Source organism: Stegodyphus dumicola, chromosome 9 (assembly GCF_044657685.1).
Source record: "Stegodyphus dumicola isolate Sdum_Otavi_A_Nest chromosome 9, ASM4465768v1".
NCBI classification, from domain to species: domain Eukaryota; kingdom Metazoa; phylum Arthropoda; class Arachnida; order Araneae; family Eresidae; genus Stegodyphus; species Stegodyphus dumicola.
The window spans coordinates 117,245,564-117,263,703 of NC_140776.1; the positions used below are offsets into that span (position 1 = coordinate 117,245,564).

At 31.4% G+C, this 18,140-nt stretch overlaps 1 protein-coding gene across 2 annotated transcripts; it reads left to right on the forward strand.

The window, feature by feature from the left end:
• On the forward strand, positions 1-3,562 carry LOC146995465 (uncharacterized). 2 transcript variants are annotated; one of them, XM_085823964.1, is made up of 3 exons: positions 1-1,319; positions 2,140-2,330; positions 3,195-3,556. In XM_085823964.1, exons 2-3 carry the CDS (start codon positions 2,157-2,159, stop codon positions 3,510-3,512), a joined length of 492 nt encoding a protein of 163 aa, XP_085680090.1. In that variant the 5' UTR covers positions 1-1,319; positions 2,140-2,156; the 3' UTR covers positions 3,513-3,556. The 2 variants fall into 2 exon arrangements, with proteins under 2 accessions (XP_085680090.1, XP_085680091.1); XM_085823965.1 differs by lacking the exon at positions 1-1,319 and having other exon boundaries at positions 1,859-2,330; positions 3,195-3,562.
• The last annotated feature ends 14,578 nt before the right edge of the window (positions 3,563-18,140 follow it).

Consider the following 18,140-nt stretch of genomic DNA (forward strand, 5'->3'; position numbering starts at 1 on the left):
TTCAATTGGTTTCGCATCAAGAGGAGGGGCATGCTTTGGTCCAGGTACTTCAGAAAAAGTATTCGATTTGTTCGAAAAAAATTGTATCCATGAGTAAAAACTCATCAATAATATCGTCATCGGAGGTACTTGCAGTTACTTCATCATCATCACTGCTATCACTAATAACTCGTAATCTCTTAGAACGAATGATGTCACTTCCACTATCACTTTTAAGGTCATTACTATACTCTTCATTATCACTTTCAAATGAATCAGAACTTGATGTGGGTTATTTTGTAATTATCAATATAACACTTGGTAAAAAAATGAAATGAAAACAATTTCCAATTCCTATAAAACAACTACTACTGATATCACTACAACTGCTCTCAATAATTGCGTAAAGTATACTAACCAACAGCAGCGTCTTCGCATTCTCGATACAAAACAAGAGAAGCGCTATTGTGCTGTGCCGTATTTTTGGCATACGACAAGTGAAGCACCGTAGCGCTTTGCCAGACTCTAACGGTTAACTAAAAATGTCTTCTTTCAATTTTTTCATTGTAAGAGTTTTTCTTATGTAATTATCTCAGAATATGCATCAGTTTTCTCTATAAAATTGTACACTTTTTCCTCTTTTTTTTTCCAAAATATTTCTGTTTTTGCTGTTACAGAATTGGTACGGATAATTTTTCTTTAAGATTTTAGACATTGCAGCTTGGAAAGTTTAGTAGGATTTGAAGGCAAGATTATTACACACACGTTTCTAGAAGATTAAAGAAATATGTGACAAAATGGAAAATGTCTCCATGGTATCAATACTGGTACTCCATGGTACCAGGACGCTTATTCTATGATTGCTGACCCCTCGACTACTTGCGCGAACAACATTGACTCAAAAAAAAATGGTGTCTTCTTCCGCGGTCAACTTATCGGAGAAAACCATTCTGTGTTCCTCGGTTGACACGCGGCTGAGTCCACTTGACTGTATTGAGAGGGGACAAGGTTTCGAGGAGCTTTAGACCAATCACAGCACAGAGAAGTGACGCAATTTATAGCACGCGCCGGCTGAATTTCTACGAATGTTCTCCCATCATTTCGCTCTCACACCGCATTTGTAGTTGGGAAAAAAAAAAAAAAAAAGGCACTAAAAAGTATAATGACTAAAACGCAGCAGAATATGCTGCTTTGTTGCATTGAAGAAAATCCCATTTTTTTTTAGAGGAAAGTTGACTCGGGACTTCACGGCTAAGAATAAAAGAGAGATGTGGAACGTGATTGCGTACAATCTAAACGCACAAGGAGGATGTACCAAAACAACAGAAAAATAGATAAGAGTAAGTGAAATAAGCTTATTTAAAATCTTTTTTAAAAAGAGGCAATTTTAAATATTTAAATTTATAATATGATTAATTTGCATTGCAATCTAACTGTAAACTTTTTTTTTTTTTTTTTCCCCATGCACACATTAAAACTGCTATTTCTGTTGAAGCTATTTATTTAAAGTTAATATCAGAAAAATATTTCTTTATAGCTTTTATTTTCTTTTTCTAAGAAAATTATTTATTTATGTAAAAGAAATAAAATTTATTTGCTCCTTACAGTATGCTGCTGCATTTAGCTACCACACATGTATTAAAATATTTTATTTTAAATAATTTATCTTATAATTAACATAATAGAAAATAATTTTTCAATATAAAATATGTAACCAAAATTATAATCATCTATTCTATATAAGTGATTTATTTGTATTGTAATTTTTGTCATTACTAATATGCATATATCAATAATACTTTTTTTAAATATTACTTTACTGATATTTTAATTTCTTATACATATATAAGAACTGCTTGTTTTAAATATTCTTCCTTCTCAAAATAATTTAATTCTGTGAAAGTAATTAAAAGGTAGTAATATTCTTTTCACATTGGAAGTACTAAAATAACAACAATAAACATAGACCTCCTACAGTTCAAGAAATTCCTTGTCAAATTCTTTAAAACTATTCATGTAAATGTATGCATTCATGTTGACTCTACTTACTTTAGTATGTCCAACATTAGTTCTTTATTTTATTCTATTCTAAAAATAAAAACTCACCTTATATAAAGAATTTGAACTCATGTATTTCCTGTTCTTTTTTTTTTTAATTAGACATGGATTGATTGGAAATGTTCCGTGAAAAAGAAGGCAGCCGAAATAACAGTTTCACAAAAAAAAAAACTGGAGGAGGACCACCTTGTGCAAAGGAATTGAGCGATCTAGAAAAAAGATTGCTGAATTTAATTGGAAATACCTCCGTTAAAGGAATGGAAGGCATCGATGACCCTGCCAGTGAAGAATCTGTAAGTGTTTTAAATTCTGTTTAATAACATTATGTTGTTAGGTAAATATTGCTATGTGTTTAATCAACAAATGATTTGAGTTACCTTGAAAGAAATGTTTGAAAAACTGAATGCTTATAGATATTGTTTAGCTAAAAATATCTTAATTAATCTCATAATGCATATTTTTACTTCACCTGGAAACAATACAAAAACAAAATTCACATTTTTTGAAAATGAATAACTTTAATGTGCATTTCCCAAACAGTTATATAAAGAAAGCCCAGTAGTATCCAAGAAGTTAAAACCAAAAATAATAATTCCTTTGAAGTTCTAGTCACTGTATAGGCTAGTCACATGATGATTTTGTGCTATATTTGATGTGTAACATAAATGCACAACTAATTTTTTTAGAAACGCTCTAAATTTATTTCAGTATTATTTCCTAAATTAATATTTGTTGTAGCATAATCTTACAGTGTTATTACTTAAAAGATTATTTTTATTGAATTCAGAATTTATAAGGAATAAATGTATATAGAATGCCATGGAAGTCAGAAATATATTTTCCAATATATATGAGTTTTTTAGTAAAAATTCGCAACACATTTTCTGTTACAACACAATGTACATGAAATTAGAGTATCAGTGAATTGATTACCTTTCAAGCAATAATTTGTTAGAAGAAAAAGCAGCATTTTAAAATTTTACAAAAAATTTGAAGTTCATGTAAGTTACAATTTCATTGCTGCAACTGAAGATGCAAGAAATTCAATACATATATATATATATATAATACTCTAAATATTAATGCACATTTTTCTTAGCATTATTGAAATGTGTTAAGGAGAAAAACATGAAATTTAGAAAATTTTTTTTTTGCAGTCAAACTCAATTCAGCATACCGCTGCAGAGACTTTCCAGAGCACCAACAGTTTCATGGAGCCTCCACGAAAAAAATTAAAACATGCAGCAGAGGCTGCATTAGACAGAATAGCTGCAGCACAGTCATCAATGGAGGGGAAAATTGATGAGTTAAATCACAATATTGTAAACATGACAGCAGCAATCAGTGAGCTGTCATGTTCTATGAAGAACTCTGGAAATGATATGAAATCTGCAGTAGCAGAATTAACCAAAACAATTAATAATTCTTGCCAATTAATGTTTGCAGCACTTGATAGAAATTATCATAACAAATAATAAAAATCAGTTTGAAAAAATATATGTTTATTATTATATATAACAGTGTGACATAATTTTTTAATAATCCATATGTTTCTGCTAGAGCTGTAACTCTCCTTATTTCAACCTGTAAATAGAAATAACTTATTATAAATTATATTGAAAAATTATTTTAAAAATACAGGGGCTAAATTATCTCAAATTTTCCCTTTTATTAGCTTTTAATTATATGCTATTGCTTTATAGATTTTATTTTAGTTTATAGATTTTATTTATTACCAATTTAGATGAGAAACATATAAAGAAATTAGTACTTAAATTAATTAGAGTTTGCAGATAAGTTTTCAGTGAGTTAGGAGCTTAAACAATGTACTAAAATAATTGGTTATTAAATCACGTTGTATTAAGAGTGCTCTTGCATGTGAAGTGCCTCTTTCAATTTCTGCAGGAATTTCTTCACTTTCCACAATTGCTGGATCTGGAAATCCATGAGCTTTGCACATGTTATGCAGGACTACACAGGCATTTATTATTTTTCCTGCTATTTGTGGTCTGTAATGCAAAACTCTCCTAGAAGACACCTGAAAAAAAAATTACTGTAATAACTATTTAATATATTCTGACTTAACATTATATAATACTGTATACTAAAAAGTATTTTAAATTATTTAATACTCTTTATTACCTAAATCTTGATTTTAAGACTCCAAAGCATCTCTCTATCACATTCCTTGATTTGCACAAAGCAACATTATATCTTTGATCAGGAGAATTTTCTAATGCATCCAGTCGTGGAGTTAATAAACCTTCTTCAAGAGGATAACCACTATCTCCTTCATAAAATTAGGAATTCAAAATAAGATAGAAGTAAAATATTTCACAAAAGAATAAAAAAAAAAAAAAAAAATAGAAATACATAGATAAAGTTTGGCATACTAGCAAACACTAATTGAAAACTACCTGCTACTATAATTTTAGGTGCAATGCCATTTGTAACACATAAAAAATTTCAAATTGGAACAGAAATTAGGCAATGTAAAATTAAAAATTAAGGGGGGGGGGAGAAACAACATCAGATTTATTTGCTCCTTTCTCAGCAGCAGACTTCTTTCTTCAGTTGTACCTCTGTCTAAAACTGATATCAATTTCTTCAAAATCTATGCCAAACACATATTGCTTTTCGCCTAATTTTAAATATTAAAAATTCTTCAAAATAATGAAACATTTTATTACTTTACACACATTTTACATATTTCTTTATATGATAATTATAACTGTTTATATAGCCAGAATTATTTAACATAAACTGTTATCATCATTCATTGGTTCAGTCGTTGCTTTAGACCATTTATCTGTATGAACATTTTCAGAAAAACTTTTCATATAGTAATATTTAAATTCTGGGAGTTTATAAATTAAGGTATCCCAAAATTTTATTTACAGTGCATTTATATCATAAACTAATACAACTAACAAATGATTATTAATTTAATTCTATGCATATACTGTATTGCATAGCTGTACTTCAAAGAAATTCAAGCATATGTGTGTGTATATATATACACACACACACATATGTATGTAAGTACCTAACAGCCAAGTAGTATTTTCAGCCGATGATATTTCTTGCATTATTCTTCTGACAGCTGATGTCCTCCATATGAAAGCATCATATGTTGATCCAGGAAACTTAGCATTGCAACTGATAATTTTTTGGTTTGCATCACATATCTGAAAGATAATTGTATAAAAAAATTTAAAGATAATTTTTGTTTGTATAGAAATCTAAATACTTCAAAAAATGGAGGGGGGGACCTAGAAAACAGAAATAAGTAATCATACTGCATTTAATATTCAGCAACAAAAATTAATTTTTTTAAGTATCACATTGCTGTGTTCCAAATTTATATTTTTAAGAAATGGTTAAAAAGTAATATGTCGTAAATACCATTTGCACGTTTATAGAATGACTGCAATGCCTATTAACAAAAATGTGCTCAGGACAAGTGCTGTCATTACGTGGAGGTGCCACTATTTTCACATGAGTGCAGTCTATTGCCCCAATTACACCAGGAAAACCAGCCAATCGCATAAAATTAGTTTTCAGTTCTTGCTGCTGTCTAGGAAAGGAAATATTCATAATCAATTTATATCAATAATAATATGTTAATTACTTACCCTCCCACTACATTAAATATTCACAAAAGAACAATTAATAATCTGATAAAGCATTTATTTAAACATTAAATTTTGCTTTTCAGGTATACTGCATAGAATTGTGAAAGAAATAAAAGCTTTTAGGTGCATATTTCATATATGTACACAAATTATTTTAGAAGCATTGGCAGGTGGTTTATTATGGGCCTTAGCTTCTATATCATACCCAAGAAAACTCTGAAAGTATGCATACAGCTGATCTACTTTATCTTTCTTCTACTTTTTCAGTTTAGAGAACCTAAAGCAAGGTTTTATTTAAAATAATGCAACTGGTTATACATACCTTGAAGTTTTTGGAAATTTTATCAATTTTCTGAGTAATTTTCTGTTGATAGCGGCAGCAACATGTGAAACTGCTCTACTAGCAGTAGGCTGGCTGACTTGGAGGCAGAATTCATTTGCTATAGACTGCTGGTATGAACCACATGCAAAAAACCGTAAGGCACAAAGTACCTGAAATTATGACAGTTATTTTGTACTTGTGCAATGATATATAAAACTAGCAATCTGATTAATCTTAAACATACATATAAATATATAGGATCTAAGAAATCCAATGAATTTAAGTCGATAATAGATGTGATTGTCTTGTTATACAAAGTAATTTAAAGGAAATGTTTTGTATGAGATATTATTCATGTTAACTTATATATCAATAGTTTCAACAAACTATTGCATATAACTAAGTGCATAGTGTAAGTAGCTGTCACATACATCTGCCAAATGGAAAAACCATGGCTTAAATCGTAGCATAAACACAGTTGAAAAATTAAGTCATGTTATTTTCAATACTAAATTATCAATCAATAATTAACAGCAACTTTTTTTTTTTTTTTTATCCTATGCCTGTCAGCAGCATTTCTGCTATTAAGCAACGAGCAGCCCAGTAAAATGAAAAAGAATGGAAATGAGAATTAAAACTAGCATCAAAAAGAGTTGTCAAACAGCAAAATGTGCAAATTGACATGGATAGAAAGACATCAATTATAAATTGCCTATTATGTGTGCATGTGATTGTCAAATTATATTAAAAGTATAAGAGAATCAGTGCTTCTGTATGAGATGATAAATGCTGGAGCAGCATTTAACACTTTAACACATTAAATGGAAAACTCTAATAATAATCAGTATCTCTTTTACTATATGAAATTAAGAACTCAGCTATAAACAGTTTTTTTTTTTTTTTTTTTTTTTTTTTTTTTTCAAAGAAACAATTATTTGTTAATACCAATAGACCAAAAAATACTATTTTATGAAAAAAACCCTCAGTTTTATAGCATTGTTACTTTATAACATAATGCAATAATAATGCAGTATCATTCTGCTAATAAATTTTAGCACCTAACTATAAGTTACACAGTTATAAATTGGGTATAAAAACATTTATTACCCAGCTATGATTTTAAAAAAAATTAAATAATACAACTCAAAAAGTTAAAAAATTTACTTAATTTTCAGCGACCTCTGGCGGGCCACAACTTGCTGTCGACTCTCGTAGCGTAGAATAGGCGTCTAGTGTTGGTACTCCAATCAACAGGTTTCGTACGGTCCTTAAGAGTCCTTAAATTTTTTTAAATCGATTTTTGGTCCTTAAAAGTCCTTAATTTTGGCCAAAATCAGTTGAAGGTCCTTAATTTTAGTCATCTGAAATTTCTTTTTTTTTACGACTGCCATTTTGAGTGTGAATTAGCATTTTGGAGGAATATTTTTGGCAGTTCACTGATGTATATGGTTATCCCTTTTGAATGGGTTCATCGGTTATAATTTGTTTCTAATATAAGAGTGATGGGATACTCGAGGTTCTAAGCAAGAAGTGAAACATAAGCATAGCAAAATTCATTTTTTTCTAATAAAGAGCTCTTAAGCAACTTTTCGCTTTTGGGGATGTGAATTCTTTTATTAAGTGGTTCTAAATTTGGCGATTTATCAACAACATTTCGGCGATTTTAAGATCAGTTTCTATAGAAAATTTTTAATTCGGAGATCTGAGAATTTTTCGACGCTTTTTTTTTAAAACATCGTAAAATGTAATAAATTTCATTAAAATAATGGTAATATATTGAAATTATATTTAAAAAATAACATTAAAATAAAACATTATTATTTTTTGCTGTCATATTATAAAGTTTCATTTTAGCAACTTATACAATATTTTTAATCTGAAAAATAAATAAGGTATAATGCTATAAAGCACAATTTGCGAAACAGCTCTTAGCAAAAGCAAAATTAGCTATGTAATTAATTAAAAATGTCTTCTTTTTAATTTTTCATAGTAAAGAGTTTTTCCCGTGTGATTGTCTCAGAATATGCATCAGTTTTCTCTATAAACCCCCCCCCTTTTTTTTTTTTTTTTTTTTTTTTTTTTTTTTTTTTTCAAAATATTTCTGGCTTTTTGCTGTTACAGAATTGGTTGGGTTAATTTTTCTTTAGTATTTTTGACACTGCAGCATGGAAAGTTTAGAAGGATTTGAAGGCAAGATCTATAGACCCACGATTCTAAAAGATTCAAGAAATATGTGACAAAATGAAAAATATGTCCATAGTATCAACATATCAATATGTAATGGATGCATTTTACAGAAAGTTTGCGATGAATTTCTTACTTTGAGAACAATGGAAACATAATATTTGAATGTTTTACTTCTGATACTAGAATCTTTTTTATTAACATGTTTATCTTCCCTTTATTTTCTCTACTTTTCACTAGACAAAAGCATGGAAAATATCAAAAATGCTTCTAATCTTATCACTTGAGCAGACATTATAGAAAGAGGTTTTTTTTTTTTTTTTTATTAATAAAGAAATTGAAAACTTACATTTTAAGAGATTCATCTAATATGTCTAAATGCATTGTACACAGAGCTGGTGCTATACATTCCCCCCCCCCCCCGATGCGATCTCTGTGTATCCTAAATTCTGCTGCATAGTGCCTATCTAAATTCTAAAAGTTTTGCCATTTCTTGATTTTGTCGTTCTGTGTGTCACTAAATTCTAAAAATTCTGCCACACCAGCTCTGTAACCGGCCTTTACCATATATATATCGTATTTCTTCTGAATGTTCATATTACTAAAGGAATAAAATTAGCCACTTTTTCTGTACATTATTCTAAATGCATTTAGTGTTTTTTAGAATAATAGAAATCCTTAATTTAATCCAAAAATTCTAAAATTAAAAGGAAACACGCTAAAGAAAGAAACCGAATACATAAAGAAAATTATTCTTCAAAGATATGTGCAGTTATTATGTAAATTACCCGATTGTTTATCATTTCAGCATTTACTATAACTTCCCATTTCTGTTTCCTCATATGATAGAGTTACTGAGCCAGATTAAATTTAAATTAAATTGTATTGTCTTTGACTACTAGTCCACATTTTTGGTTTGAATTTGACTGTGTTTGTTTAATTACGTCACCGTTGAGCTATAATTGACTTTGTTAGCATCAGAACATGCCTTTATGTTCTAAGTTCTTTGTCTGATATTGTAGTTCTTTTCAGATACAGTGATAATTTGCTTCACGTCTATCGGGGGGGGGGACTATTTAACTTTTACCAGATCAAGTAAACCCTCATACGTACATTGTGGAGAGGTTGACAAGTTAGGAGATAAAGCACACAGAAACTAGCGAGAACATTGGTTTGCATATTGAGACAAATTTCTAATTATTGTCAGAAAAGATCGATAATTAAAGAGAAGGAAATTGATATAAACTAGCCAAAATGTTTGGGAAGGCTTGTAGAGACATTAGGTATTTTTGAAAGCAGGAAAGATAAAAAATTAACAATGCTTCGCTGGGAATCGAACCACGGACCTCTGTAATACTGCTACCAGTGTGCAAACCACTACACCACGAAAAGGGTCGCCAAGAAGGTGGAAGAAATACCTTGTATATTCCCCCAGGGTTCATAGCGGTCCTTATAAGTGCTTATATTTGAAAATAAAATATAAAGGCCCTTATAGGTGCTTACTTTTTCTTTAAAGCCTTTATTTTTTTTGTTTTAGTGCTTTTTTTTTTAAATGAACGTGCAATTTTTCCCGTACCAAAGCCGAAACTAAATAAACAACTTTTCTTCCTAATATGGAATGTCAGATGGTGAATCATACTCCCGGAAATAGCTTTTCCCGCTTTCTCTGCATTAACATAACCTTTGGTGTGCGCGGAGAGTACAGACAGATGCCTGTCGTTCTGTTGGTCAAAGAATTGCGAAAGCAGTAGAAAATTCCAATACATTCGGCATTATTTTCCTCCCACCCAAATATTACACACGTTTGAATTTCTATCAAGATCTTGATAATTTGCATTCTCGTTCCGCTTGGTCAGTTCATATTCGTGTTTATTATGATCGTTATGCTAATATTATGAGCATATGTATGAATGTTTATAATAACATAGTTGCAGTAACTGCTGAACTATAGTAAACTTCCAAAAATGGTTGTGTTTTAACACAGATTAGCTTTCTAATTAATAATATTCGGAACGGCTTAAATAAAGGGAAAGTAATCGAATAGTCAAAATAATTTCATTTTTTTGGCCAACACATTGTACAGTACGAAGGTTGGGAGGTTCTCCCCTTTCTCCGCAAAATCTCGAAAATTGAAACTGTTACAGTTCGCTGCAAAACAAACAACGGACCTTTTTTTTGGGGGGGTCACTTTTCAATAGGATAGGACTAAAAGTCTACCTGTAGTCTTTTGCGGTCTACCAACCCAAGCGAAGAATTATTCTATTTCGGAAATTTAACGCAGTCTGTTGAAAATTAGAATGAAAAACACCCCAGATTGGTAAGTCTTTCTTTTCCTTTATTTAGTTCTTTATTCTCCCAATACCGACAGCTGTTGAATCCGATTGCATAATATCATGTAGGGAAGAATTACGGCGCAATAACGTTTGCGATATTGTGCAGAGATAAATAATTTTGATGTTCGGTCTGAGATTTGTTTATGAACACTTAAAAGACTTTTACTGTGCTTGCTAAGCAGGATATTTTTCTGTTCCGTTGGTTTGTTTTTATTTGATGCACATATCGAAATGTAAAAAGCATTTATTAACGAAAAAATACAAAGAACGGCTACAGTCTATCCCCCCTCCGCTCCTCTTTTTCAAATTACGCTCGACTGTCCGAATATTCGCCAATTTTCAAGTATGCGGGTAATTAAGCTTTTATTGTTAAAGGATGACTGCATGAAGCAAATTTATGTCTTCCGATTTCAGAAATGTTCCTCTTTTTTACTTAAATTACTTTGCTTGCAATATCTGTTAAGGAAAAACTGATACACGAGGGCAACCCAAAAAAAAGGTCTCCTATATTTTTAGATATACAAAGAACCGTTTATTTTCTATAATTGCTACATCACTTTAAAGATTAAAGAATGCTTTATTTTTCAACATAATCGCCATTTCGGTCGATGCATTTTTGTAGACACTGTGGCAGTTTTACAATGCCCATGTCATACCAGCTTGCCGCCATGCCCTTCAGGAAGCGTTGAACTTCATCTTTCATCTCATCATCGGAGCAGAACCGCCGTCCAGACAAATGTTCCTTCAATAGCAGGGAAGAATCAACCCGTTGCCTTTTGTGGTCTTCTGTCCGCATACGCGGCACCCATCTTGCACACACCTTCCGATATTGCAACTTTTCCGTTAAAATCCTGTGGATGGTGCTTCTGGAAACCTCAGGAACCAAAATGCAGAGAGCATCCAGAGTGATCCTCCGATCTTTATGCATTAAGTTCCTCAACTTTCGCGATTGTCTCGTCGGCAATTGACGGCCTCCCGCTCCTTTCTTCGTCATGAATTTCAGTATGACCGGCTGTAAACTCTCTACACCACTTGCGAACGTTTTTGACATTCATGCACGACTGTCCATACACTTCCGTCAATATGCGGTGAATTTCAACCGGTATAACGCCTTTTGCGTTCAAAAATCGAATAACTGCGCGGACTTCGCACTTGGCGGTAACGTTTATCGGGAGCTTCATTTCGAATGGCTGCCAAGCCAAGACTGAGCGAAGCGCTTGCGTGCTTATGTGGTAGCGGAGAAGGCACCACTCACAGCGGTGTTGCCAACAACCATATTAAAACTTTCTCTACGTCCCCCAAAAATAGGATACCTTTCTTTTGGGATTGCCCTTGTACGATGAAAATTCAGAATTTAGATTTAAATTAGTTAAATATCAATATGAGTGGAAAAATAAATTGTATTTATTATTAAGTTCCAAGCAAATAGAATAAATATGCCTTATTATTATTTATTTCCTCTATTTTGAACTGAAATTTCATCATTAAATCTTGTAGTATAGTTTAGTTCCGCATTTTTTTTTCTCTCATTGTAAACTAGTTTTGTAAATTGAACTGTTATTTAAAATTAAAAAAAAAATAATTATTTTCCATGGTTGAGGTAATGCTTATTCTCTTAATAAATACTGCGTTTCTCATATTTTAAATTAAGAGTCTAATTTTTAAAGTTATGCAGTTGTGTATAATGTAATTAGACAGGTGCTTATTTTTTTTTTTCTTAAAATGTGCTTGAAACGTGCTTATAGGTGCTTATTTTTTTAACTGAAATGTGGCCATGAACCCTGTCCCCCTTTTAAAAGGCGACGGGTTTTTTAGGGGATCCAATCACCAATCCTTTGTGTGGAGAACACAGGATGATGAACTTTGATGGAACATTATCCAACACCCATTAAGTAACCATCAAGTAAAACTTATACTTTGCATCTCCCGAGACTTATAATATATATAAAATAACTTATCACCTCTGGTGCTTTAATGGCTTATTGGAACCTTAAAGTATATTAACTGGGTCACAATCGCTGGAACTCTACACAAAGCTATGACATTAACTGCATTAAGCAGAGCTTGACTAACTTTCAACACTTGCCAACCATGCCTACATCAGGCCTTTCAGGTTTGTTCCAATCAGCAGGTCTCTCTATAGACAAGCAGCAGAATGACAACATTTAGTCTTTTGTTATGAGTCATGCGGATTATGATCTCACTTCTCATTTTAACCTATGTCGTGTGACATTCTCCCTACTGTTTGCTAAACCTCTAGACTGACCAAGTATGAATAAAAATGAGACCCCCCCCCCCAAAAAAAAAAAAAAAAACAGCATAAAGCTAACTATTAGTAAAATGTAAATGCCATTTATCTTCTTTTAAATATGTCCAACTATTATAAGTGTAAAATATTTAATGCTACTTGATAAACTGCATGAAGTTCATTTTATTCTCAAACTTATTAATAATTATGTTAATTCATGTTTAGTAATAATGCATACTACTTAGGGATCTATTTTATTTTTAGGATGGTATTACAAAAGTGAAATTCAGGCATAGAATAATATTTTTAATTGAATTTATTCAGTTCCCATTTGCTCCTAGGTCCTTAATTTTTTTCATTAAAGGTCCTTAAAAGTACTTAATTTCTATCTGCAGAAATGTGTACAAACCCTGAATCAAATGTACTCCATGGTTTTTTACAGAAAGTATGAGATGAATTTCTTATTTTTTGGAGAACGTCTGAAAGAACAATGAAAACATAATACAGTCAAAAGTCGTTAATCCGGACTCATCGGAACTTCGGCGATTCCGGATTATAGATCATCAGTTTAAATCTGGTAAGATGGCATGCAGAAATTATAAAATTAAAAATACTAAACCGTAATTTATGAAATAAAGAACAATTATAATCTAAAGGGTATCAAAATTTACAAAAAAAAAGCTTAATATTTATTTGTTTACTTTATTAAACATTTCTTTAAATGTAAGTTGTTTAAGTTGCTTCGTTTTATGTGATAATACTTTCTCTTTACTTTATTGGAAGCGAATTATAATGACAAAGAATTTGATTTAAATCATATCAAAGACGGAGTATATTGATATGAAATACTACATTTAGTAAGGAATTATAAGCCAAATAAAATAAAAATATCTGCCATAAAGATAAGGATAGTGCTGACAGATTATCTTTTAATTCACTGCGCGCCGCAGTGTCCCCCCCCCTTCCCCGGGCCGCAGAGCAGCGTGAAATTGATAAACAGGTTTTGGAATGGTTTGAGAAACAAAGGATATGCCTTTATCCATTTTTTGCAGCAATTCCACTTTTGTTTAATGGACTTCTAAACATACTTTCGCTTTGTAGATCCTTTACATATTCGGAAATTCTATTTGACATAATCGAAAGTTCAAGCTTACTTTTACAAAATTGCTTTAACAGTCTGCAAAAAATAATAAGCCGGATCCAATTCGAATATTAAGGAACAACGCAATCTGCAACATTAACTGAATTAGATAATTTTAGCTTAGCTTATACCGTCCGTTATACATTAAACGCGCAAGCGTAAATGTATTATGCGCATGCTCACACACAAATTCGCAGCCGTAAAAGTCTTACGCGCATGCATCAACGCGACGCATGCGCAGAAAGTTTGTAGCTTTGAGGTCCAGATTATGGGTGTCCGAATTAACGACTTTTGACTGTATTTGAACATTTTACTTCCGATACTAGAATCTTTTTCTTAACATGTTTATCTTCCTTTTAATCCGTATGTTTTTAAACCTTTGTCTGATATTGTAGTTACTTTTAGCCATAGCGATAATTTACTTCAAGTCTGACGGGGGTTTGGGATTATTTAAATTTTACCAGATCAAGTAAACCCTCATAGGAACATTGTAGACAGGTTGACAAGTTAGGAGATAAAGCATGTACAAAGTAGCAAACGCATATTGACACAAATCTCTTAATTGTTAAAAAAGATGTCTAAAGAAAAGGAAATCGATGTAAACTACCCAAAATGTTTGGGAAGGCTTCAAATTAAAATGATGGATAAATATTTTGAGTGTTGTTGTTACAAAACAACAATAACACTCATAAATTTTTGTAGCTTTTAATGTGCAATTATCCTAATATTGTTTAAAAATCAACGTCATAAATTGCATGTATTTTTAACTGTGAAAGTTTATTAGTTTTTGATTTTAATAGGGCTTTTTTAACAAATATTGTTAAAAATTAAAATTTAATAGTGGCCATGTAAATCCATAATGACTAAGGTTATCTAGCTACCTAATTTAATTATTTATAACTGCCTACCCTTAAAAATTATCTTTTTAAAGAAAGTTATTACATTTCATTAATACTCACTGTGGTCACAAGATAAAACATAAAAATGTAAAAATTCAAGTAAAACTTATTCTTTGCATATAGTGAGATTTAAAATAATACAAAACTTATCACCTCTGGTGCTTTAATGGCTATTTGGAACCTTGGAGTATATTAACTAGGTTACAAGCCCTGGAACTCTACACAAAGCTACAACACTAACTGCATCAAACAGAGCCTTACTATCTTTCAACCGTGCCTACATCAGGCCTTTCAGACTTGTTTTAATCAGCAGGTCTCTCTAGACAAGCAACAGCAGTGACAACATTCAGTCTTTTATTATGAATCATGCTGATTATGATCTTACTTCTCATTTTCATCTATGTCGTTTGACATAAAATCTACCTGCTATTTACTAAACCTCTAGACTGACCAAGTATGTGAAAAATGAGACATTAAAAAAAAGATTAACATAAAGTTACTGTTAAGTTAATTTACATTAACTGTTAGTAAAACATAAATGTCACTTTTCTTAGAAATATGTCCAACTATTGTAAGTAAAATATTTAATGCTACTTGATAAATTGCATAAAGTTTATTTTATTCTCAAACTTAATTATTTTAATTCATGTTTAGTAATGTATATTACTTAGGGATCTATTTTATTTTTAGGATGGTATGACAAATGTGAAATTTAGGTATAGATAATATTTTTTTATTGAATTTATGAAGTTCCCATTTGCTCAGAGGTCCTTAAAAGTACTTAATTTCTGTGTGCAGAAAGGTATACAAACCCTGACTAGCAAAAACACCTAAACTAGTAAACTATTGTTATTGTAATGTAGGGTGCCGTTGTAATATTGGTTGTTGGGCGATGACACTTTGGATTTTGGACAGATAGCTGGATATTTTACGAACCGGCGTTTGAGAAACACTGTTCTAGATGAAGCTTCATATAATTTCAATTCAAAGATATTCACATTACAAAACTATTTTCAACAAAAGTCTGCATTTTTAAATTTCACAACTTGATTATGCAAAATTTCCTTTACCAAACTCAGGCAAGCTAGTAAGATACTTAAAAAATTCAGTTTTCTAATCAAAGAATTATTTGTAGTACTACTCATTATACCATTTTATTAACACTGCAAGTTACGCTGATGTCTTTCAATTAACTACAACCACATAAAAATTCTAATCATATGCATGATTTTACAGTAATGAATGTGAAGCTTATTTCAATTTAAAGAAGCTATGTTATCCTTTGGAATATTCTAGGTTATATAAATTTTATTTACTTATATGAAAGCTGTAATAGCAAAATTAAGATTTATACAATAAAAACTTTCCCAATACATAACAAATATATAAAAGGATAAATTTTGAAGTATGAATTAAAAAGAATGCACCTAGAATATTACAGAACTCCATTAATAAATGGTTTTAATAGATGATTAAATTTATGAGGAAACTGTTTTGGTCTTTTAAGAATTTTAATTTCTGCATTTTTTTAAACATTTTACAATATAATTTTACATGACCAACCTCAAAGTAAATACTTTTTTTCAGCATAGCCAAGCCTAACTTATTTCATTATATGTAACATGAACAAAAGAATGCCCATACCTGCCAACCTCTAAAGATAAAAATTCAGAAGAACACGAAGAATTAATATCATGCTTTGATATTAAAAATATAACAATTTATACAAATAGAAAAAAGAAAATTGTACTTTCATTAGTAAATCTCAATTAAGTAGTAACTAAAAAATTTATTAGGAAACATAAAACAAGAACTTAATGTTACACAAAAAAAATTATTGCAATGAATTAAGAGTGCATTTTTTTGGCTTTAGCCAAAAATTCTTTGGAAAATTTCCTGTCATAACAATTAGTTTCCTCATAACATTTAGCAATTAAAATGTTTTCTAGAGTTTTTGGTGAAATTGAAGAACGAAACAGTTTTGTTTTTCTTCACAACACTCGCACTCAGCATTACTGTGTGGAATTACAGCTGCAGCTTTTTCTGCTGCCAAATTAATTAAGTGGCATGGACATCCAATAACAATTAATTCATTTTGTTCTTTTTTGAGGAAAGAGGCTACACCCTTTTTGTCACCCACCATGACATGAGCATTATCTGCACCAAATGAAATGCAGTTTGATATTGGGATGTTAAGTTGTTTCAACTCATTAATTACCAAGGCAATATTTTCCCCCGTAGCGCCTCCATTTAACAATGGAAGACGCAAAAGATGAGTTTTCATTTCATTAGAAACATCACAGAAATATGTGACAAGGATGGGGTAAAGCTTCCAATCGCTGTCGTTGCTGCCATCGATTGACACCGAAAATGCTGAATTCTGGAGTGCAGCTATCGTTTTACTTTGTGCATCGCAAGCAATTTCGTTCACAATAGAAGATGTTTTCGTGCGAGCACAAGCATATTTCTGAGCAATCTTGGAGTCGGAAAACATCCGTCTAGTTGACCGGCGTGATCGGCAGCGCTTAGCGGCACGTTGTGTTCGATGAGGAATGCAGTAAACAAATAATCTGCCAAAATGACATCGGCATCCGAATTCGTAGCCGAATTTGAAAAAAAATCATCCACTTTCTTCGACGTTGTCGAAGCCGAAGCATTAACTTCATGCTTTTTAGACTTAACATGCTTCACAATGTCGCTTCTTCCACCGTGACTTATTATGAAGTCACCACACGCACACGTTGAAATATGCATAGTTATTTCCTTTGAAGGATTCTTTAATTGTTGGAAATTTGGCTTTGTAGGCAGGCCGAAAATATTGAGAATACGGTTTTTTTTTAACTCATTTCGTAACAACGACGTATTAAGAAAATTCGTAGCACGTGCAAACAAACAAAACATAATAAAACAATCCACGCTCGCTGAGTAATTCCCTTGCTGCTGAAGCGAACGCGAAAAAAATAATCTGGCGCCCACAAAGAAAAGAGTATATTAAAGAACCTTGGAAAAGAGTGGGAAAAACAAGTTCAGCGCATTGGATTGGCTGGTTAAGCGGCGAGTTGGGAGAAACCGCAGGTTACTGGATTCGAAGTAGTCGGTAGTTGGCGGTAAAACACTATGCAATTGGCGAAAATCGCTGAATTGGCGAAAAATTCTAAAATTTCGACAAAAATCACTAAAAAACACTTGAAAAAGGAAAAAAATCGTAAAAAATGGATTACGATCGTAAAATCGTAAAGACAAACGCATTTTCGTAAAAATTACGAAAAATTCGTAAAAGTTGGCAGGTATGGAATGCCTCATATGTCAGTAATCACTGCCAATGGATTTCTTATTTAAAT

Excerpts from the sequence above, each read along its gene's own strand:
- LOC146995465 (XM_085823964.1), top strand. The coding sequence starts at position 2,157 with ATGTTCCGTGAAAAAGAAGGCAGCCGAAATAACAGTTTCACAAAAAAA. Across the intron at positions 2,331-3,194 it reads ACCCTGCCAGTGAAGAATCT|TCAAACTCAATTCAGCATAC; the intron begins GTAAGTGTTTTA and ends TTTTTTTTGCAG.